Genomic DNA, 24552 nt, shown 5'->3' on the forward strand with positions numbered 1-24552 from the left:
CTCGGAGATATCTTTAATAAAATCACCCTGAAAGAGCCCTCGGGTATGCGATAAATCCATTTGTGTCCCACACCGCCGCAAAGAGCCCTACGGCGCTCCGTACCGTCCTCCCGGGGGTGGGGAACAAGTGAAATAGCGCGACAGATGTTGACCAATGAACCTATGCGTTAGTGGAGAACAGGCCAAGGGATAAACGATATTCTACCAATCGAGAGCGCTGTTCTTTGGTTGCTAGGACTCGGGGAAGGAATGGCGCTGGGTGTTGCTGTAAGGCCCCGGTAGAGGTGGGTCCCGTGGAGCCGCAAACGGGGAGGGCCTGGAGCGTGGTGGGGCTGTGCGGGGCCTGGCTATACAGGAGTGGGGGGGGAGTCTCGGGTGCTGGGAGCGGTGCGGGCGGTCAGGAGGGGTGTCCAGCTTCAAAAACAGGAGAGTAGCGATGATTAATATGCTACGTTAACAAATGTTACTGTGCTCTTTGTATCGGTTGTAGTTTGGAAATGGGAGGCGTTACTGTCAGTGCAGTCTACATATATGTGGCCCAATGTGGATCCCTCTTCACTCAGTGCAGCTCGGATAAGCCTAAAGGTTGGACAGCCATAAATTACTGAGTTACTGTACTCCTGGCCCTTAGCATGGTAGCTGTTGTAAATGGTAAATGTATCAGGTTTTGAATTCCAGTGGTGTAAGGTGTTGTGATAAAGGGCTGTGTTTTCTGTTCAGGGGTTGTTTTTCTTTCCTGCTTGGCACTGTTTTCTGTACTTAAGTCATTTTACTGATATATTATAAATCAGGAGGTGACAATACGCTCTATGTTAATCTTTCAAGGGGAACCAAAGAAGTGCAGCAGAGATGACTCTCCATGATATGGTGGCTCAGGCAGCCAGCCTGCACTCAGGTAGAAAAGCTGTTTGGTTTGATGGATGCAATGATGAACCTCCAACTTTCTACACGTATGCAACAGTGATTAAACATGCCACGGAGTTAACAGCTTTCCTTCAAAAGTACTGTGATCCTCAAGGAAGGTGTGAAATAGGCCTTTACTGCTGTCCGGGAATAAACTTACCATCTTGGATCTTAGGGTAATGATTTGAATACCTGCATTCTGTATATTAAATTAAAGCAAACTGCAAGTTTAATGTTTTTAATATCAACAGAAATGCTGTAGTACTATAGTAATGCCACTGGCAGTAACTGCTGGTTGGCTTTGGTGCTGCTGCAGTGCTACAGTTGGGTGTATTTTTTGGCCTTTGTTGTGTTCCTTAGCAGTCTAGAGGCACTGGAGTCTTAGATTCTTACTAAAAGTTTGTGGTGTTACAACTCAGTCTTTGAAAAGTCAGTGCCAGAGGTTTTTGAATCTTGCCTTCATTGATCTAAAATGTAACTTTTTTAGTGTGTGGTTAAGTATGTTTATGGAAATATAAGCAATTATTAATGACCCGTGTCTTTGTTCTTGTTTGAAAATTGAGTTGATTTAGCAGAAATAAATATCCAGTGCAAAACAAGTGCGCGGTTTTGTAATGTATTCTGCTTGTCTTGCAAGCAAAATATCAAGTATTGAAAAGAAATCTCATACTTCAAGCTAAATGTGTCTACGGATGCATTTCCATTACAGGAAAGTTGTAGGAGAAAGTAATTAGCATTGCAGCACTAAGGAAACATTGATTATTTAATGGGAAGGAAATGGAAATGTTTATGAACTCAACGTTCATGTTAATTCAGCAATTCTTGAATCCTAGTGTTGCTAATGAATAATAATAGTTGTATCCTTTTACCTGTTGCGTTTACAATGTAATAAAGTACCTCATCACCACCAGGATGTTTTCTTCAGTGGGTGAAGCAGCATCCGTGCTTCTTAGGTCTGTATCTGTATTTTCCTGCTGTAATATTGCACTTGAAATACACAGTAGCACAAGAGCATACATCACAGCTGACTACAGGGATCTCAGTGAAAGGAATGCTGTAATAATAAACTTTCCAGGTGTGTTGATGAGCTTCTTCACTAGTAAGGGGAACCTTCTTTCCCAGTGCAGCAGCAGGGGAGGTTTCCCAGAGATGTTGTACAGGCTCTGTCTGCTGAGACTTTCAAGGTCTGACTGGAGCAAGCCCTGCTCAGCATGGCCTGCCCTCACAGCTGGCCTGGCTTGAGGTTGCCTCACATCCGTCCTTCTTTCCTTACCCTCTGTCCCAATGCTCTGAGCAGCCTCACAGATATCTTTTGTAATGTGACTGGAAACTGATGAAGCACTTTGGTATATTGATTAATTTATTTAGAGCTCTAATTGCTGAGTAATTAACTGCTGTATATAGTGCAGGGCAGGCCTAAGTGCTTATTGATTCCAGAGACTGTTCAAGTATGCAGAATGCTGCAGTTTCCAGGCCTTAGTTCAGTATCTTGTTGTCATTACAATGATGAATCATTTGCAAGAGAAAGTATACCTAATTGAGCATGGGAACCCAGCCTTAGATGAAATGCTAAAATTTATGGGGGCTGTTCCTGTTTTAGTTACCATTTTGTTTTGTGGACTAATAAATTCAAATGCTTGCCTTTATCAAATTGAGCCACTAGAGGGAGCGATTGCAGTATGCAACTGTCGGGGGAAAAAAGGGACAAGGTAAGGCACAGTGACTGACAGCAGTATGATACTCTTCATTCCTCTGTTCATTAGGGAAAAAGTTCTGGTACACACTCAGAACTGATTTGCTTCATACTGTGTTTCTAAAAAATATTTGAAAGTCACGTTATAACTATATTTTCTGACTCTGGGAACTATTTACAGTGGGGGGAAAAAAAAAAAAAGAAAAAAAACACCCCAACAACAGTGAAATGTAAGTGGATTTTCTTAGTTTTATTATTATTTTTAACTTATTTAAAAGGTTTTAAATTTTGTCTTCTTAGAATCCTTCAGGTTCCTGCTGCTTACTGTCCTATTGATCCAGATGCCCCACCACTATTATCTACTCACTTCATGAGGAAGAGCAATCTTCAATATATTCTAGTTGAGAATGACAAAATCAAAGTGAGTATTCAGACTTCCAGTGAAAGCATTGAAGCGCAGTTTAGAAATGTGTAGCTATTCAGATAGTATCATGTTTTTATAAGCTGCGTTGAACTTGTTCCATTCCTCCATGACAAGAGGCTTCAAGTCAGAGAAGAACATCTTCAAAATTAGTAGAAAGTATTCTTCCTCCATTCAAAAATAATTACCTGTTTGTTTTTATAGTACTGTCCAGGTAAACTTGTTGGGCAGTGACTTTCAAAGACTTCTCCACTCTTTTTTCTCCTCACCTCAAGATGAGGAGTTAGAAATCTTCACAACAGTTGGAAACAATTGCTGCATGTAATGGTTTAGTTTCCTTTTCTCCATTATCTCTCCAATCCATTACACTGACTTAATGCTAAGGGTGTAGACAAGACTGGACCATACAGTTGTAATTTGGGGTGCTTCATCTTCTCTGAAGTTTTGTATGTTTTCACTTTTCATTATTTGCTCAGACAATTGATTTTTTTCTTTAATGAATTCTGTGTTTATTTAATACATAAGTACATATATTAAAACAGCTTGGTGTATGTTCTCCAAAAGTAGAGAGGCAGATTTGTGCAAATATTTCATATTTTATTACAAACACTAAAGCAACAGTGCAGCATGAGTTCTGCTGTTTAAACTGTTCATTTTCTTTCACAGCAATTCCAGACATCCCACGCTGGGTGGTTGTCCTGCAGTTCTTCCACAATAGAACATATTGGTTTAACTCTCTTCCAAGTGAGTCGGAGCAGTACTGATGTTAATTTGAAAGCAGACAATGTGAAAAGTAAATTAGAGGCTTTCAAAGTTATGGGTAACTCACAGCTAGGAAATGCTGTCTGCTCAGAGCATCTCGAATTAAAAGCATCAGAAGAAGGATACAAGGATGTTGGCCAGAGATGCTCTTTAGCATACGTCTTGCATACATCAGGAACTACAGGGACCCCGAAGATAGTCAGAGTGCCTCATACATGTATAGTGCTCAATATTCAGCATCTTAAGTAAGTGTGGTTTTTCCTTTAAATGCTTCTACGAATTTGATATTTGGGTTTTCTCTTTAAAAACTGAAGGGAGGTGTGCGTTAGTTCTTAACACTGCTTCACTTCCTCCTTCCCCTGCTTTTCTGATTTGTTTCTGCTGTTTCAAAATAGTATCATAAGATCTTGTTTCTCGCAATGCTGTGTTTAATATTTAGATGGTGCTTCACCTGAATTTTTGAAGGGTGTACTTCAAATTATAGACTGTTGTTTTAAGTATTGTATTGCTGATTTGCTGCTTAAAAGAAATAGATAACAGTATTAATTATTCACAGTTAAATTTAATCTATTTTATGGTTTTAAAGTCCTAGTTCCATTTTAGGCTATTCGTATATATTTGTAGAGGGGCTTTGGTAGTTTAATCAGTTGTTCATATTTTGATACAGGACCTTTTGCTTAAATTGTCTGGTCTGCATGTTAAGGCAGAGTACACTTAAATATTCACTGTTGTTTGTACTCCCTTAGTATTGTTAAGGTGAGGCATCTATTTCATGTTCTTCCACTCTGCTCTAGTTTGGAGTTGATTTTTTTTTTTTCATCAGAGTGCATCAGATCTGTAATTCCTGGCTTTCTGTTTTTAGATCAATTTTTGAGATCACACAGGATGATGTGCTGTTCCTGGCTTCTCCTCTAACATTTGACCCATCTGTGGTTGAATTGTTCATTGCTTTGACAAGTGGAGCCTCGATTCTCATAGTACCAAATGCTGTTAAAATGATGCCTGTGGAGCTGTCTACTGCCCTGTTTAACCATCACCATGTGACAGTGTTGCAGGTAGGCAACACCTGAGTGACTGTTTTCTGTGTCTCGCTTCTCACTTTTGCTAACATGTGTTAACTTGTTTCGTCAGTCTTAACCATAATAACATTGGTGTTCTTCCTGAAGAGAGCAGACTGTGCTATCCTTTATGCAGTTAAACATTAACTGTTCAGAAAATTAGCTTCTGATCAAAGCCTCAAACAACTTGCAACATAAAGCAATGAACTGAAGGTAAAGCCAGCATTCATCTTAAGACTCCGTTAATTCTTAAGAGTAATTAAATTACAGAGTAACCTGTTAAAAACATCTGCTTCTATTTAGCATCTTATAATGGGTTTCCTCTTTAAGCCTCACCTCATAAACAGTTTTAATAGCAGTATCTGTGCTAAAAATACAAGTCAAATGATGCTATCTATAGGAATTTAAAACATTTGTTGTTTTTATGATACTGAGAGAAGAATCGCTGATTCCCCTGAAACACTTCTTGTTTTTAGGACGTGTGCTTAAGTCACAGAGGTGTTATTGGCCCCTTCTCTCTTGGTATAGGTCTTGTCTGGTATGATCACAGTTGAAATAAGTTTAAAGTTTATTTTTGGAAAATTTAGCTGAGTTTATGAGCATTCAACTTGGCCAAATAAACCCAGCCTTTGCCTGGTAGTGTGAAAAGGTATTTCATAAAAATATTAAGTGATAATAGAAAATTAAAACGGGGTTTAGGGGGAAGAGTGGCTAAAAGAGATCTCAGTTGTAATTGACTTTGGCTAAAATTGGTGTTGTCTAATTAATCTATTAATTCTGATAAATCAGCCCCCAAAGTCTTACTTTGTCATTAATGTAATTCTGAAATACTTGTATTTACAGGTGGGTTTCCTTTTCAAAGAATGGTGATAGTGAGACTGTAGGCTTTAAATACACAATTGAGGAGTAATTGCTGAGGACACCACAACAGAAATAAAACACTGTTTGCAAATATGCTGTGACTTTATTCCCTGCTTTTGTTTTGATTTATTAGATTGCTATAAATCTTGCTGGTGTCCATCTCCCTCTACAGAAGAACACAGGGGCTGACAGTATTCATTAAAAACACAATTTCACAAAACACCAGTATGGTCTTTACTGACATCTGATGGTTGATGCCATCTGTGGTTAGGTAGATCTGCAGTATAGGTAAGATAATAGCTACAATAAAGCTAGAGAAGGAATGCATGTATACTGAAGTAATGCACAGTGGTTTCTCTTTGTTTTGTTTTTGAATATGTATCATCTAGGCAACACCAACACTTTTCAGAAGATTCGGAGCTCACATTATTAAATCAACAGTATTGTCTGCAGACACTTCACTCCGAGTCTTAGCCCTTGGTGGTGAAGCGTTTCCTGTACTGAATCTCTGGAAGAGTTGGAAACACAAGGACAACAAAACAAGTATTTTTAATCTGTATGGTATAACTGAGGTTTCAAGCTGGGCCACTTGCTACAGGATTCCTGAGGAGGTTTTTAGTGCTGATTTTAGGTAGGAAAATTGATTCTTGAACCATAAAACTTCAGTCTGAGAACCTTCATACTTGTGGCACTGTTGGTTTTTTCCCCATGCAGTGTTTCATGGTGGTCTCTGTTCTAGTCATCTATATCTAGACCTCTTCCTCTTTCTAGCCCGCGTTCCCACATACTGAGCATGAACAAGCCTAGGTTGGGGCATGCTGTCTCTGTGTGGTGGTATTTGCTTGCTGTAACTTCAGTTACTCCTACTCTTGCTCATCAGGAAGCTTTTCCAGTGAGATCTTGTATATTCAAATACAGAAAGTTTAGTAGAACCATCAGTGGGAGTTTAAAAAATAAATTAATTAAAATGAAGCTCTTAGACTTGATCATAGCCTCTGAATGAAGCTATGCTTGTAGCTTAGGTCTGTCAAGGTCAAAATGTTACTTCTGAGATTTATTTATTTGAAGCAAAAATAATCGAAGGAGGACACCGGAATCAGTCTCTCTTCATTGGAACCCAGTGAAAGGACAGGGGTTAACAAACTGGAACACAGGAAGTTCCTTATGAGGGACATGGGGACCATCTGATGGTATTTTTAGCTCGTTGGAAAGATGAACGGAAGGAAAAACTTTAAGTGTGACAGAGAACTGGGACAGACTGCCCAGAGATGTGGAGTCTCCTTATCTGGAGACATTCAAGACCTGTCTGGACACTGTCCTGTGTGATTTACTGTAGGGAATTGCTGAAGCAGGGGGTTGGACTTGATGTCAACTTCAAAGGTTCTTTCCAACCCCTACAATTCTGTAATTCTAAGTGTGATTCTTAGTGATTCAGGAATTTTACCTTTGGTTTTTAAAACTCTGCAAATGAGGAGATGGAGACTAGTTACTGGTTTTTATTTTTTCTGACATTGGATAATATTATGCAGCAAATGATCCCACTGAAGTTACTTGATAAGTACATGTACAGAAACTGTACAAAGTGAGACATAAGACCTTGTGGTCATTTTATGTGGACTTTGAAAAGTAATTTCTTTTCATCATTTAACACTCCGCCATCTTCACTCTACTGAAGACTTCGTTCATTGTATTTTGTAAAGAGAATTGAAGGAGTGTTGAGACCAGTTAGCTCAATGTTTTGTTTGCTTACTGAAATGTGTAATTATTCTTAGGCATGACAGTTATACGTGTGACTTGAGGTAGGCGTGTGTGAAACATCCCATTTCATAGGACAAGTGATGTGATATTAATCAGGTACTTAAACTGAAAATGGTAGTTAGCCAGAAACTCTTCTCAAATTCTCCTGCAAAACTCCTATTAAATAAGCAAGGAGTTTCCTGTGGAAGCGGTGTAATATGTCCTGTTGTTAAATATCTGCTGTGCACAAAATATGAGGTCTTCTACGATGCTGACATTTTCTGATTCTAGTATTACTTTCTGATTTCTTTGAGTTCAAATGTTATTTTCTTGTCTCTGAAGCTGTTTCTTTTCTAGTCCTTGTCTGTGCTGCAGAGATAACATGTTGTTTTTCTGTTCAAACTAAGGTAGAATTGGAATTTTTGAAAACTTCTATAGTCTGTGATTGTTATCTCCCACTCTTCACATCACAGCCTGCTCCCCTTATGTGTCATTGCAAAGAGAACCACAATAAGCAAGTAAGCAGCCCAGAACCAAAACCAGGACACATGGTTATGTCTTCTTTACTTCTTAGCATTAGTGGGACAATTAGAGCATAGTGTGTTGTTATTTTTGCTATTTGTATGATGAAAACTGGTGCAGGTTCTAAAGAACACTAGAAAATCAAAAGATAAGTAGAAAAGTTAGCACTTTTTTTGGTCTGCCTTGCTCTGTGCTGTTTTTTATATATATTTAGCAAAATTAAATGTCTAATCCCAAGACTCTTAATAGTAATATTCAAATGAGGTGCTGTTTGTCTTCTGTTTTTGTTCTTTTATAAAAATTGAGGAATCTTGCCAACGCATTATCAGTAATCACAAAGAATTAAAGCTCAAACTATGATAGGGAAAGACAATTAGTTGTCACATGTGTTTAAAATAATTGTACTTTTGCTCTAATGTTGTTCTTATAGTAGATTATATGTGAAATCATTCCTGTGTTCAATCATTTGTATTCAGAAAGAAAAGACTTGTACTGTTTCTCTCTGATACATTTAGAACTGATTTTCCTGTCCCTTTGGGATCTCCACTCCTTGGAACACTGGTTGAGATCAGAGATGCCAATGGTTCTGCAGTTCTAGAAGGCGAGGGACAAATATTTATAGGTTACTTTATATTTTTTTTATTCTTCTAAGATATTTTTCCTAATTGAGTATTAGTAATATGTTGTGGTTTTTTTTCTTTTTACTTGGTGTCTGCCTCTGCTAAACAGATTAGAGTAATACTGTAAATTCCCATTGGGCTGGGGACCATCTGATGGTATTTTTAGCTCGTTGGAAAGATGAACAGGAAATAATCACCACTTTAGCTGCAGACAGGTTTCAGTATACTGATATTTTAACTTTTTTTTTTCCTGCTTGCATTTTGAATCCGCTGAAGTAGTTTATATGTACTAATTGAATTAATTCTGTTGCCTAATTTGTACTGTGTAGACGTTTAGATGTTGATAAGAGACTTCTGATAAAATACTTAGTATTTTATTAATTACTTCATTTACAGAGAGACATTTAATAATGGCCACAATCTTTTCTTTATAGGTGGTGCAGAACGAATCTGCTTTCTTGATGATGAGATAATGGTACCACAGGACACAATGAGAGAAACAGGGGATTTTGTACGAGTGCAGAATGCAGAGATATTCTTCTTGGGTCGGAAAGACAATCAGATTAAACGTCATGGCAAACGTTTTAATATTGAATGTTTGCAGCAGGTAACATAGCATCTTGTGTATGTTATGAGTATGCCAGTATGAAAGAGCAGAGATAATGTACAAATTATTATAATCAAAAATCAGTATGCATTAATTTTCAGATGTTTTGGAGTCTTAAAGAAGTTAAGAGGTCGTATTATCAAAAATGTAGTCACTTAATGTAGATACTTAACATGGAGAAGTTTGGCTCTTAGTTCTTACACATCTGTCTTATTGCATGCTCTGTTCCAATAGAATTGAGGTCTCTATATGTAGAGCTGAAAAATACTGCATGTTGTGCTTCTGTACACGGTCATTGTTCCATAGGACTGAATGGCAGATCTCTCTGCAGGGCTCTGTGAAGGAGTCGGCAGCTCCTCTCGCTTTTAGCATCATTAGCAAACATACTCAGCATGCATTCAGTTCCTGCATCCTGGTCATTTGTTTTGAGGATTAGTTTCTAAATAGGAATAAACTTTAAAATACTTTTTTATTTGTTTTCACCAATTACTTGGGATCTCATTTTGAGCTTTCTTTGGATATTCTTAAAACCATTCTTTTTTTTTTTTAAAGAAATGCAGAGTTTGACTTCTTTAAGATACAGGAAAAAATGTATCCCCTGTGTAGCTGTTATAATCTAATAGCATTTTTGTTAAAAAAATGATGGTTTAGTATTTATTAAAGGGTCTACACTTCAAAAACATGCTCTCTATCTTTATTGACAGTTTGGGTTGTGAAACCTTATGAAAGCATTTCTGCCAGGAAACAACAACTCAGGAAAGTTGTATAGATAACTGAGAAGCACGCTGTAAAGTAGCTCTGCTGGGTTCTCTGCATTCATTCTTTATAGTGTCTGACAATGATCATTTCTGTCTAAGTTAACTAAGTGAAGTACTGGTGATCAGAATGTTGTGTAGGAATGAGAGAAATACAGATTTTAAATGGATAATTTTTCTAAGTAACTTGTGCTTTTTACTCCTTGTGCTCTGATGAACTACATTTCAAAATATATGTATATTTTTAATTACAGGCTGCTGAAGATCTTTGTCAGGTAGAAGCTTGTGCGGTGACCTGGTATCAGCAGGAAAAACTTATCCTATTTGTGGTTCCCAGGGGTGATTTACAAGAGAGAGAAACTCTTTGTGAACTCCAGAAACGTCTGCCAACCCATGGAATTCCTGATGAGCTTGTACAGATTAGAACTTTGCCTTTAACATCACACGGTAAATGATGCTTTAGGTACCTTTGCCACTTACTTTAATGACTGTCATTCTGGTTTTGTTCTTTTGTGTTCTTGTTGGGTTGTTTGTTTGTTTGCTTTTTCTAATTGACCAAAATCCAGTCATACTTTTTAAACACATAAATCAGATAACTAACTCCTTAGGAAATCATGGTCATCTATTATGCATGCTTGATAATGTTTAGTTCAAGATTCAAAATGCAGCAGCAAAATCAATTTAGTATTAAAATTGCACATTTATTTTCTGTAGCAGTCTGCAACAGAACCCTGCCTTCACTTGGTGAAAGATCAGGAACTGAAAGTGGGATTATGTGGGAGGCTGGGGTGAATGTTCAAAATCCTCATTTGATTCTATTGAGTGTATTTGATTGACTGGTTTATTAAAAAATAAGTGCAGTTGAGTATTAATAAGGAGGGCAGTAAAAGACTAAGATGGTTATTTGGGTAGAGAGAATTTTGGAAGTGTAAATGCAGAAGAGCAATAAAAAAAATCACACTTTATTTTCCACAAAGGCAAAGTTGATATATCTGAACTGAACAAGATTTACCACTACCATCTAAACTCCAGAAGGCGTGACAGTAAGCTGAGTGGTGCAGAGGAACTGTGGGAAAGATTGCAGTATTTATGGAAGGTAGTATTTTGAGCTGCCTTTTTATCTTTGCAAGTGCATCATTATACATGTGTCAGGAATTAAACAGTTTAAGAAGTATGACTAATGCAACCAGAACATTCTAGCTGCCTATACATTCAAATATTACCGTTCCTTCTACTCAGTTAATACTTAAATACAGTTGCTCAGTAATGGTCAGGAGGGGGTAATTTATATTTCTGCATCAGATAAAACCGCAGAGTGTGAAGGTATGAGAAATTAGCAGAGGAAAGCTGTAATCTGTCAGTAGCTTTTTGTATGCTGCTTCACTTACCAAGTAAGGTATCCCTAAGGGAAGCAGAACTGGGATGTGGAAACTTAGTAGAAAATAGCTGCTGTGTCAGTAGAGTTTCTAATTGCTAAAAATAATAGTGAATTGAAGAGTCTTATTTTTTTATCTTTTAAATAGGTGGCACAGTTGTGTAATTGTCTCTTGAGCTGTTTGGTTGTATTGTTTCTAAATTTCTGTGCTGAAGTCTTGTTTTTCAAACTACCTAAATGTAATACCAAACTATTCCAGTTTTTTCAAACGTGGACTTCTGATTTTCATCTGAAAGTGGGATTTGCTCCAGCTTGGACTTGAGTAAATAAAGGTAGAAAGAAGTTGGTGTAGTAATTGGCTTTTCTTGTGCTGATACTGAGATATGTTGGTGGCTATTGAAATTATAAGCAGGTGGATGGAATGTGCCCTAGACTGAGTTTGAACTGTAGAAAGCAGCTTTCAAAACCAACTTTTATTGTTCAGTGTGATGCCACGTTGTATGGGATGTATCAGCTATCTGGCGATGTCCCCTCCCAGCTCCCAGCTCCTTGTGCGCCCTCTCTTCCCTGCTGTTGGGGGCAGCACAAGAAGTTGACAGCACAAGTTGAAACATCGTTGTATCTGTTTAAGTGCTGCTCAGCAGCAACTATAACATCATTGTGCTGTCAACACTGTTTCCATACAAAATACAAAACACAGGACCATGCTAGCTACTACAAAGTTAACTATTCCAGTGAAAACCAGGAAAGACATCAGTATCTTAACTGACAGATATCATTAATGAAATTGAAAAAGATTCTGGAAATTGGAAATAAGTTAGCAAAAATTATTGTAGCACTGAACTAGTGTCTGTGTGTTCCTCCTCAACTGTTATTATTGGCACAATTTCAAAGCAGGTTTCCTCAGTTCCTGTTAATTTTTAGTGGAATTCTGGATGTTCATTAGGATTTTCTCAAGTTTTTGTGTGGGTGTGATATGGTGTAATGCTTATGGCCTGTTCTCTCTTTCCTTTTCTCTAGTCCGTTCTGGGTCTCCTAGATGATTCAAGTGGAATTTCTAAAGATGCGGTATTTTTGTACAGTGGTGGAGACTCTTTTAAAGCCCTACAATTCTATGATGAAATTGAGATGCTAGTAGGCAGAGGTGTGCCTGGGCTCCTTGAAGTTATTCTCAGCCGTCCAATTGAGGAGGTTTATAAGCATATTCTTAAAACTCTGTTTCCAGATGAAGACCAGCTGACAAACGATGACAATGTTTTGAAAAGAAAACTGAGTAAAAACAATGGAGAGGAAATTCATGGAAAATATGCTAAACTGAAATCTGAAGGATATCTTAGGGCTGCTCCAGGATTAATTTCATTTGTAGCACTGAGCAGAGGAAATCATTTTTTAACTATGCATTTCACCAAGTCTGTTATGGAACAGTATAGTACAGAAAAGGTGGGAGGGGATGCAGAAAGCAGCCATTTAACAACAGCAGAGTTGGCATTACGCACAAGATGGAAATCGGATACAAGAAAATGTGTTGATGCATCACCGTTGATTGTAATATCATCTAAAGAAGAAGAAACTGCGTCTGTATTTGTTGGCTCTCACTCTCACACGATGCAGTCTATTGATCTAGAGACAGGAGAAGTAAAATGGGAAAAGAACCTTGGAGATCGCATTGAATCTTCTGCCTGTGTATCAAAGTGTGGACATTTCATTGTTGTCGGTATGCCTTTGGTTTTAACTTTCAGATTATTTTTTTCGTATTTCTTACCTCTGAATGTTCCCATTTACACTTACCCTTAGACTTCCATATCTGTTTCTAGATGAATTTATTGTAAAACAGAAACAGAAGGAATAAGTAATTTAAACATTGTGATGGAGATTGACATATTATGCAGTTGTTGATAGTGGTTGATTTTTATTATAGTTGTTGAAGTGGTTGATTTTATGCCAGTTCAGTATTAAGGCCTTATTAAGAAATAAACTCTGGGAACAGGTAATTTTCAGTTGATTGAGGCGTGACCATTAAGGTGTTTTTTAAAGAAGTACGGAAGGGTGATTATGGTGTGTTAAAATGTCATTAAAAATTGATAGAGACAGCAGTTAAGAGGTGGTACCTCAGATATTCAAACTGTGAAAAATAGTCCAGTTTCCTTTGACTGTATATGTATAGATTACATGTTAAAATTTGGATTATTTTTGTCTTTAAGCATGAGTTTTGGAAAGGAAGTTTTTAATCCGTCATAGTATGGGAATTTTAAGGAGTGCAGGCTGTTGATATATAGCGCTGACTTTATATGTGCTGTGTCATCTAGGACAAGTTAGGAAAGAACACACAGAATTAACAACTTAGAATGTATAAACTAATTGCATTAGACTTGGTGCTAAAAGAGGAGGAGCAGCTTTGGAAAAGGTTTTGAAGCTGTACCTCCTTAGACAACTAACTTCTTTCTAGAGGTGACACAGCTAACGGCATAAAACATACCACACTTAAATACAGATATTTGTCTTTTATTTCCATTGTTTCCTACAGGTTGTTATGATGGCTTAGTGTACGTGCTCCAAAGCAGTGATGGAGAAACATACTGGACCTTTGCCACAGAAGACACTGTGAAAAGCTCTGCAGTGGTAGATCCTTCCAGTGGACTAGTCTACGTGGGATCACATGACCAACATATGTATGCTTTGGATATTTATGTAAGAACACTGGCTAACTTTTATGTATACATGAACCAATATCCAAATTAGACCCAATCTATATCACACCAGATGAAGCTCCAGTAGTGCTGGTATTCTCAGAAGTCTGCCATAAAACTTTTGAGACAGTTGTGCTTGCTTGAATGGGTTAGGATTATGTATTAGAAAATAGTACTAGTGGTGGTCTCATGCTCCCAGTCCTGGGTGAAGCAAGATCTTAAGCTTCTCAGTTACTAAATACTCTGTGGGTATTTCAGAATAGGGCACCCATCCAGAAGGGACACAATGGCTTAGTGGTGGGAAGAGAGTCTTATATTTTGAAAGAACAGATGAGAGAAGATGGCAAACCAAATGCTGCTGGTTGTTCAGCAGAGTTTTGTACATTTACTGGAAAAGAAAGCAGCCGCTGACATTGGTTTCTATAACACCATGTGAATTATATCTTAATTAAACTAACATTAATTAAATGCACTGGTTGACATTAAAAGATCTTTGCAAACATTCTAAGCTTGAACTCAGATTGTAATTTTTTTGTTGTTCTTACAGGAAAAGCTGTGTGTATGGAAATTGCATTGTGAAGGTGGAGCTGTGTTTTCATCTCCTTGTTTAAGCTCTTTTCCACATCATGTTTATGTTGCTACGCTGGGAGGACTGTTACTGGCTGTCGACCCGGTATGGACCATTGCCTTCTTGTCTTTGATCTCAGTGTCAAATTTAGATTAAACCAAAATGTATTCCTGAAATTAACAGCACTTTTTCAATGGAAGAAATCATGCAATTTTGTGTTACTATGAATTCTTTTTCACATGAGAGCCTTGTCATTATATACAAGGTGTGTATACACATTCTGTGTGACCTCCATTGACAGGTGACAGGAGATAAGATTTGGAAGAGTTTCCTGGGAAAACCACTTTTCTCTTCTCCTCACTGCAACGAGAAGTGTGTTTGTATCGGATGTGTGGATGGAAACTTATATTGTTACAATCATTCTGGAGAAAAGGTAAAAACTGTTGGTGATGGTGGGGGTGGGTTTTTTTGTTTAATGTTCATCCCCAGACTCTGCATAACATGCTTTATAATACCGTTTTTCGAGGCTTAATGATTAATATGCACCTTTTTGCAAACCAAATAGAAGCGTGTATTATACAGAGGCAAAAGAAGAACTGTAGTACATTCAGTCCGTGCCAAACCAGAAATATGCCACTAAGTCCTAAGTTGCTTGATGTAGTAACAGAAATTCTAGTAGAGCTTATACTCAAAGCAAACGGTAGTGCCAGAGTAGTGCCAATGAATAAATACATTTGGGCTTCAAGTTTTTCAGGAATGTTTAAAGCCATCTCTTCATAGAGGTAGAAGTAAAGGCTTCTTAGAATCTTTAGTCATTTATTAAATACCGGCATCATGGCAATGTTGCATATTATAGTTCTGGCAAAATAAGTCAGCATGGAATTAAATATTGTTTTGTTCTGCCATGATTAGTATGGTTTATTAAAATAACTGATACTATTTCTGTTTGCCTCAGGTGCAATATACATGGCAATTCCAAGGCTATTTCTGATTGTTCATTGACCTAGTCTGTGTCACTCCCTCTGTCTCCTTGCAGCAGTGGTTAGAGTTTATACTCACTTGAAGAGGGTTCTATCTATTATTAGCTCGAGGAGAGGAAAACTACAGCACTAATGAGACTTTATCTTTGTGGAAAAGAATGGCATCTTAACAAAATCCTTAGAAAATTTATTACAAGGTGTGTTGTGATAACCCTAGAACATTCTTTACCCAAGCTGGCTATATATCTCTGCGTGGGCCTCTCAGAAAATAGTAACTGTTCCAGCATATCTGTTTTCTTTTCTCACATACTGTTAAAACTTGTAATTTGAAAAGTATTTACCAGCCCACACTGAAATCTTGTGTGATTTTGAAATTATATGTATGTGCTTCCATCAACAACTAAGTATTAAAAATTTATAGTTGCTATCATACTGAAAATGTGATCAGCCTGTGATAATGGGTGATTATTTTATTTCTGTAGGTTTGGCAGTTTTCCACGAATGGACCGGTGTTTTCATCTCCGTGCATCTCCAGCTTAACTAAGCAAGAAGTTTTTTTTGGTTCCCATGATCACTTTATCTACTGTTGTAACATGGAGGGTAATTTACTGTGGAAATTCAAAGCCACTTCGAGTGTATACGGAACGCCATTTGTTTTCCAAAGCGATGACTCAAAGAACAAAGTTCTTTTGGCAGCAGTATCTACAGATGGCAAAGTGTGGATCCTGAATGCCAGGACTGGAACAGCAGAAGGAATAGATACGCTTCCAGGAGAGGTTTTCTCATCACCCGTAGTATGGGGAACAAAGCTTGTTGTTGGCTGTAGAAATGATTATGTTTATTGCCTAGATTTGTACATAACAGGAAAAAAGGAATAAGAAGGATGTTAGACTGCTGCTTTTTAATTCTTTACATTTGTAAATTAAGATCTTGCAGTTGTTGTCTACCTCACTGCCTATTTTGCTTTAGGCAAGAGCTGCTTTGTGCAGCTTTCTCAGCATTTTGCACCACTGCAAATGCAGGTAAGTGATGTTTTGTTGACTTGCTGTACTGCCTGAAGGATGATCGCTCAGCACTAGCCACAAGTTTCACAGTCCTTCCCTCATTTCCCAGCTCAGTCTGATGAAAGTAAGAGTATTTCAAATCATTTGGATCTGAGTGTTGTACTTTTACCTGTGTGGCAGGAAAATAAGTCAGTAGCTTGGCTTCAAGTACTTGTACGGCTGGAAGAAACTCTGGTAAGGTGCCACAGTGTACAATTGGAATTAGACATTCTTGTCTCCCAGAGGGAGGAATGTATTCCTTTCTATGAATGCAGCCTAGCCTGTGCCTGCCTCTTGCAGGCATCAGACCAGCATTTGTCTGGTTTGACTGGAATTCCATTAGATGCTAAGGTAGCCAACGTTCTTTGCTAGGTCTAACTTTTAAGCTGATTTCTGAGGATGCAGCCTGCATTCCTTCAGCAAGTTGGGGCCCTCCCTGGCTGGCTTCACTTCAGCTAAGTCTATGCTTTTCTCTGTGAAAGTCAGTACTAGTCACTTCCTGTATTCTAAAACATCTATAAATGTCAATGACAATTCCCACATGAGTTCCTAGATGAGGTGTGTAGTGTTCAAATCAATGCTTGCCAAATGATTTTTAAAGAAATTTCAACTAATGCTATCTATAGTGTTTACAGAGTACTATTCATAAGGGATTGTACAGTTGTTTTTTTGTTGTTGTCATAAACAACACCTTAAAAAAAATTACTATCAGTAATGCAAAGTAAGGATTTGCAGACAGGAGTACTCTTAACTCAAGAGCATCTTCCAGATTAGAATAGCTTCTATGGTAGTTCTTTAAGAAGACTATCAGTCATCTTTCTCCTTATGAACCATCTACTTTGAATTCTAACATTCTGAGTTAGCTTAAAAGTAAGTAGATGTTGCAGAGGTTATGGTACACATCTTGTTCATCCATTTTAATGTTAGGAGACATGCATGGGCAAGACACTTGTGGCAGTAGAAGTTCTGTTATAAAGCAAACCTGAAGTACACAGCAAAAAGAGACACAGAATCAATAAATCCCTGATTAGATAATTTTGACTGGGTTATAGTTTAATAAGAATTAAAATGACATTAGTTTAATAAACAATTGCACTTTAAAACATTTGAAAAATTAAAAAAGTACACAACAAATACCCCACAATTATACATCTTATAGTTTTTTATACATTACTATAATATGAACATAGAGGTTAATCATATATAACCTGGTCAGAAGAAATGCTATTAAATTGAGACAATATACTACAAGAGTGGTTTGGTTTTTAAAACATTTTTTGTGTTTTTAAGTCAGAAGTAATGGTTTGGGTTGGTTGGTTTTTTTTGTTTGTTTTTAACATTTCCAACGCTTTATCAGAAACGGCTGCAACAAAGCTAAAGCAAAGTAACACTTCACTCCATTGGTATTTAGTGCAAAGTTTTGTTAGTTGATCATGAAATGTCACTGTTGGACATGTACATTTTAGAAATGTTTCCACCAAGATCTGTACAGAATACAGGTTCCATTATTACACTAGACACCTTTATGGTTGAAAAAAAAAAAATCTGGTTTGAAGCTTTAGCTTAAAGACTATCCTTAACAAAAGGTTTGTTCTGTGTGCTATAGGTAAGTGTACTGTATTGGAAAATTGCATCATTATGTCAGTCATGCACAATAGCACCTTGTTATGCTATGCTTTCTGGAATACTTTAATCCCGATTTATTTCACCTTCTCTATATTAAATCTGTATCCCTATCTCAAGGAGTAATCCTAAAGACAGATTTCAGGCAGTTTAATTCTTGTAACTACAAATACATACTGAAGGCTTACAAAATTCACAAAAAGAATAGATTGAAATAGTACGAGTTCATGGTGCTAGCAGAGCAGAAATAATTGTGGGCCAAATTCTTTCTTCAGAAAAGCTTGCAGAGATTTTACTATGTAGCAGTAAGTATTTTTTTTTTTTCCAAATATTTGAGAACAGCATTGTTTCATTTCTGTAAAACATTCTAAATGCTTATATTAATGGAAAAAAATGTTACTTTACAAGTTTGGGTTTAAAATATGAATCTGAGTAAAAGTGATGGCTTAGGAGCCTCAAAAAAACCCTTCTTGCTGCTGTTCTGATCTTCCCATTCACCATGTCATGTGTTTGTGCTGTTGTAACCATGATAGCAAACCTTTGCTTTCTGTTTGATGGAAAACTGGGTATTTATTTAGTAATGATTTTACTATTGATGGTTTTTGATTCTTGGAATGGGAATTCAAGGCAGATTTCATTCTGCTTTCTGCATAATTTAAAGTGCTACTACTCATGCTGCATACAGCAGTTTGGCTAAAGTATTTCCATGAAATACGTGTGGTATCATTCTATAATGATGCAAAGTCTTTCAACCAAAGTTATCACCCTTTATCTCGCTTTAGGCTTCAAGTGCCTTGGAGCCTTGCCACTACTAGGAGATCATCAGCTTTGTTAAATACTGCCTTGTAAAACCTTGTTGGGCATGTTACAGATTTGTTAACTAGGGTGACTTTTAAAAATTCAAACATAGCTATTTCCATGGGACATTAAGGATAATAAAAATTTTATTATATTATGGACTTTATTCTTTTTTGCAAGAGGGAGGGAGTGAACAACACTATTTTAGGTACAGAGAAGAAATAAAGTATCTGCTACAGCGGGTAAATCAACTGGGCAGTAAGTCAGCGCTCACATAAGGAGAGTAAGTAAACCCTTTTGAAGTGTGCTGTCTGTATTGGTCAAAGTACAGGAATTTACATGAAATACTCAAAGTTTTATGTGAATTAAAACCAGGAGAAATGCAGAGAAAAACTGAAGCTCTAGAGATGCTTGTTGACCTGGATTTCAGGTCTCAGTTAACTTCAGTTATAAGTTCTTGCTCCTGTGGGAACTTCCTGATACCAACTCTGTAAGTACAGGAGCACAGGAATAGTTTTACTTACTTTAGCCCCAGTCACATTATTTAAATATTTAAAAATCTGCAATTGCTTTCTCTCTGCATCTTAAAAGTAGCCAAGCGCACAGCAATGCACTTAAACAACTACAGTAAACACCGATTCCCTGGCTTATGCAATCACCTAGGTTGGAAACGACATTCAAGACCATCAAGTCCAACCATCAACCTGACCTACAAAGGCTCATCACCAAGCCTTGTTGCTTATTGCCATGCCCACACATCCCTTAAATGGTTTCAGCAGCGGGAACTCCACTGTGTCCTAGCACAGCCTCTTCTGTGACAAAATCCTATCTAAAAATCCAAGCAAAGCCTCCCCAGTGCACTGTGAGACTGCTTTGTCACATCCTACCACTCGTCACCTGAGGAGAAAGAGTGTGACATTCCTTGCTGCCACCTCCTTTCAGGTAGTTGCAGAGTAGAGGCTTCTTGCTGAAAACTTGCTGACTTCAGCATAATGAGTAATTTTTTTATGAAGTTGGATGAATTGTTTTCTTCTTAGGACTAGGGGGATATTAACACAATAATCCCATGATAGCTCAGCATTTGAATGGTACCACCTTATTTATCATTTGCAGGTGGATAGAAGTCTACCAACATTCTTCATTAGGTAAGACGCTTTTAAATAGCAGGTAGAACTACTGACAGTTCATACAGCTTAACACTTAAGAAAATTTAGAAGTAAGAGAAGGGAACATGCATCTTGCATTCATTTTCAACAGAGGACTGTTGAAAAACTTTCCTGAAATCTCCACTTAACTGCAGAGATCTAAAATTCCAGAACCAAATTCAAGAGAATTTAAGGAGCTGCTGAAGTTCTGCCCCTTGTTATGATACTGGCTAAAATTTTCATCCAGTATTTGAGCATTCTTGAATTTTTAGAGAGACTGGCTCTGAAATTTCTTGTGACCTCACTTAGCTATTTGTCAAAGCAATGGAATATATGGACTTGAATAGGCTTTACAGTGAGCTAGAGCAAAATGGTAATCGGTTCAGTTTCCAGTCCTCCGATACATGCATTTTCAGTTTTGTCATGTGTTTAAAAGCTGAATAAATAAAAAGAAAGCAGTTAATAGGCAGCAATAGAGATGCCATTTTACAGTTTACTTTATGATCTGTGGACAGTCACTCCAGGCTTTTGCTTTCCTCTTAGCCAGTGCAAGCCAGGCTGGTTCTGTTGACACAGGGTTTGCATCAGGTGTGGAGAATCTCTTGGCCACCTCTTTTGCCAGTGGTGTTGGTGGAACAGAATCTGAAATTTCCACTGTGGGGAGGAGGAAACAAAACAAGTTTCAGTTGAACTCTGTTGGGAGAATTTCAGAGAATTCATTTCTATTAAGTTGTTCTGATTTAACAAAATACTCATTTCCAACTCTATTATAGTTAAATCTTACTTATATGCAAAATAATCAGATGACGAAGGAGCAGAATTTCCTTTTTCAGAAGCTTTGTTAAATGTTCTCAGTCCAAATTACTTTTAGATGCATTTTCACATTCTGAATATTTTAAAGTTTTCAAATTGCAGCTACTGCTGTAGGCAGACACTGAAAGCCAATAATTTGAAAGGTTGCAGTAGTTTATGCTATTTTAAAAGCTATACTCTCTTTAGCAGATCCTGTTGCAGAAGATTCAAGTGCAAGCCTGAAATAGATCACATTTTTCAATTACTATAATTTATTTATTTACTTTAAGACATTAGAAGAGAATTCAGCAAACCTATTTTAAACATTTTCTAGCCTGGTCTTCTGCTTATACTACCCTACTCACTGTGGGAAACCCAAACCAGTGCATTACCATTCATAGCATAGACATACTGGCTTATATTATATTTGTGCTGTTGATAATGGCTGCCTGACTCCAACCGTAGACAGTGATCATATGGATATCCAGTCATTATTTCCTTTACGACCAGCACAGTTCTACACTTTCCCTTTAGGAAAATTCAAAATCAGTGATTTTCCTCCTGAAATTCAGCTGATTCCTCTATTTACCTTCAGAGAAGCCCTCATTATTTACAGCGTAGCTTATAAAAAGGTTTAATCTTTACCTATCTGTACTCCTCTCCAAAACCTTTTGCCTAGAACTAACATTGCAACAGTTACTTCCCAAAGGTCATGGGATTTCATGTATCTGTTTTTGAATGCACAATTTTTTCAGTTTATCTAAGTGATGAGTAAAGGAGTAAGTTTTTTCTGGTTCCAGCTGTTCAAACCAGGTACTTGGCTGAGAGAGACAAATCCTAAATTCAAAATGACAATCCCTCAATACCCTCAATTTCATTTAATTGGTGTTTGTATTTTGGCATGAAATGAGTACTCATACAAGAACGTGATGTGCTTTATCTGCCACACAGATGCGTTTTGTAGGGGCTCAGCACCACTTGCACTGGAGCAAACCCTCAAAGTAGAGGCAAAACAATTCTACAGTTGCAATTTATAGCAAATCATGTTCCCTTAAGCTCACCAGTCTTGTTCCAGGAACACTTGTTGCATATGGTATGGGGAAAGAGCCTCATTTATTGGTCTTTTTATTTTTAAGTTATACAAGATTTTCAGAATTGCCTCAGATTAACTTGGAACACCAAGTTAAAACCATGTGCTGGCAGCTTATGAGACTGCAGCGAGTTGTGCTGAACACAAATGCGTTTGTAATAGTAGGGGGAAGAGAGGAATAAAATCATTGGCCTTCTCAAAAACATGCAATACCACTCGTAAAACTGTATTATTGCTAGAGCAAAGGTGAATCTGTACCTGTCACAGAAGTTGGAAGGGTGTTAGACTTCTTCAGCTGCTCCCTTCGTTCTAGTCTTGACACAGCCGTCTCAATTTTCTTCTCCCCTTCTTGGGTTGTAGATTTCTGCAGTGTGCTCGTTTTGCTGCTGCTGCCGCTTTTATTATCTGATTGATTATTTACAGCAGCCTAGAACAGAGGAAAAGTGGTAAATGAGAAACAGTCTGTCACAAGGCAACCACAAGTAAGAGGTGTCGCACTTGATTCTTTCATTCATTGCTTGTCCTTTCCTCTGCTTTCCTTTCATGCAAAGGATCCAAATGCTCTGATACTTCTAGAAATGATGGTTATTAAAGCTCATAAAAGAATTAACTTTTTCAATGTGTCACTTCAGTCAAAATATTGAACAGTATGAACCACCCTACCTGTTACACAGAGCACAGAAGAACAGGGCGACTTCACACCCACTGCTGTATATGTCTCTGACTATGGATCTGTCTGTGAGAAATGTAGATCTCATCACAGACATTAAAATATACAGTTATCCACACCACTTCCCTTTTTACCATCCATACAGCATCACTGCTTGTATGGCCTGTTGTAAGCACCTGAAGGTTTTGTAAGACAGTTCATTTCATTCATCTGTCTGGTATCCAAGTATTATGATAGAAGTGAATTCAGACATGAATGTTCATCTATAAATGAGCATTGCAGTACTCAGGCTTTGAAAGAACTGTGTTGCATACCATTCAGCTGCACCAGCTGCACAATGGGCAGGCTTACAATTACCATTAACTCCCACGCCCCCAATATTAAGGCATCAGAGTTTATACTGATTGTCACGATGTTGCACGTTACTTCCTACTGGAGTTTACAAAAGGGAACTCCAGTCCTTAAAGCTGCTTTTTACCCACTATCATCTTAGTTTTTATGAAGCCTTACAAACCAACTGCACGTGCAAATACTTTGCATAGTTAACAACTAGTTCATACTTTTAATGGTATCGTTGGTATTTCTAAAGATACTCACAATTTCTTTTGCCAACTTCTCTGCTTGCTTTGCCTCTCTGGCTTGTCTCCTCTCTTCCCTAGTAGCTTGCTGCTCACGAAATCCCTTCTGCTTTTGCAGCGCTAATGTGATCCATAGTGGTTGTGAAGCTTCAACTTTTTCCATCAATTTAGAGCCATCCAAAGAGTGTCTGCTTAGAAGGACTGGTTTTTCTGAAAGGAAACGTGAAAATAATTGATTAAGGGATATTCATTGTCTCAAGCAGCCAGCACAACTTCCCACCTTGTGAAACTCTGCTCGTGGACTTGTATGCCATTCACAGACATTTAGGAACTGTCTGTCAGATTCTGAACCAGTTTTTAATGCCTCAGAAATAAGACCTAATTCAACACTCTCATAATTCAGCCAAGTTGAAAGTTCTGTACTCTGATAAAAGCAGCCTCTTAACTTTTTTTTTTTTATTATTGCTATTTGAGCATTAGTTGATTTCTCATTCAGTCTGCTGATTCATGAGCTATGAAGGGTGGATGTAATCTTTTCTTCTGCAGCACAAGAGCCTTCTGGACCTACCTCCACTGAACTGGGACAGAGACAGCAGAATCTGAATTACTCCTTTCTTGCTCTTGTTGCCTTTGGCTATTCCCAGAAACAAATCAAGCTTTGTTTAAGCAATAACTTGAAAAGCTTCATTGAAACGAGTAGCCAAAGTACCTGCAAGTCTGATACCACATAACTAAACACCTACATGTGTGTTTGGAAAAAGTGTCTGAGGCTAAAAGCATCTCTGAAAGCAAGCATCTTGTACAAAAGTGGGTCTTGCAGTCAGTACAGAGCTGTGTATGGCACTGAGGGTGCACTGTGGGTGCAAAGGTTCTCCTGCAGAGCACAGAAACCATCAAAGAGCCCGGGCCCTGCTCTCCCAGGGCGCAGCTGTGCCTCCAACTAGTTTCCAAAATCCTCATTTAAAAATGAAAAAAAAAAAATCTGTGTTCACAGAAACTGTAAGTAGCAGTTCACTGAGGTACAGTTTTAGAAGTCTTGATGCTTACAGAAGTCAAGAATGGAGGGAAAAAAAGGGATGCCCCAAATAACTGCTGAATTCCTGGCCTCACTCCTCTGAGTGCCCTCATGCTAACAAGGTTCTTTATCCATTCATACTGAGCACTATTTCAGGACCCAGGGGCCTGCAACCTTCCTCTCAAGAGCCACTATGCCACTATAAGTACTCATGCTATTGTCACCTCCCTGAAATTCACTTTCTGAAGC

General features: G+C 37.8%; 2 protein-coding genes across 8 annotated transcripts in view; one reads left to right on the forward strand and one right to left on the reverse strand.

Moving 5' to 3' along the window:
- Positions 1–136: 136 nt before the first annotated feature.
- AASDH (aminoadipate-semialdehyde dehydrogenase) lies at positions 137–18136 on the forward strand. Of its 4 annotated transcripts, XR_001555151.1 has the most exons (16): positions 415–585; positions 826–1079; positions 2897–3017; positions 3684–4024; positions 4642–4834; positions 6088–6329; positions 8473–8579; positions 9012–9184; positions 10194–10386; positions 10917–11035; positions 12335–13028; positions 13839–14002; positions 14549–14674; positions 14871–15002; positions 15525–15746; positions 16032–16148. XR_001555151.1 is itself a non-coding variant. In XM_015862226.2 (15 exons), the coding sequence occupies exons 2-15, from the start codon at positions 850–852 to the stop codon at positions 16425–16427; spliced, it is 3231 nt and encodes a 1076-aa protein (XP_015717712.1). In that variant the 5' UTR covers positions 137–284; positions 826–849; the 3' UTR covers positions 16428–18136. The 4 variants fall into 4 exon arrangements, 2 of the variants coding, with proteins under 2 accessions (XP_015717712.1, XP_015717711.1); XM_015862226.2 differs by lacking the exons at positions 415–585; positions 15525–15746 and adding an exon at positions 137–284 and having other exon boundaries at positions 16032–18136; XM_015862225.2 differs by lacking the exon at positions 15525–15746 and having other exon boundaries at positions 16032–18136.
- The window catches only part of CRACD (capping protein inhibiting regulator of actin dynamics), a 106157-nt gene continuing 99523 nt past the window's right edge, over positions 17919–24552 (reverse strand). For all 4 annotated transcript variants that reach the window (XM_015862221.2, XM_015862222.2, XM_032444230.1 and 1 more), the window contains 3 exons: positions 23308–23498; positions 22299–22467; positions 17919–20812 (listed from right to left, as the gene is read on the reverse strand). In XM_015862221.2, the coding sequence (XP_015717707.1) occupies positions 20652–20812; positions 22299–22467; positions 23308–23498 (521 nt within the window). In that variant the 3' untranslated portion in view covers positions 17919–20651. The remainder of the gene's footprint in view (positions 20813–22298; positions 22468–23307; positions 23499–24552) is intronic.

The sequence above is a fragment of the Coturnix japonica genome, chromosome 4, assembly GCF_001577835.2.
Source record: "Coturnix japonica isolate 7356 chromosome 4, Coturnix japonica 2.1, whole genome shotgun sequence".
NCBI lineage: Eukaryota > Metazoa > Chordata > Aves > Galliformes > Phasianidae > Coturnix > Coturnix japonica.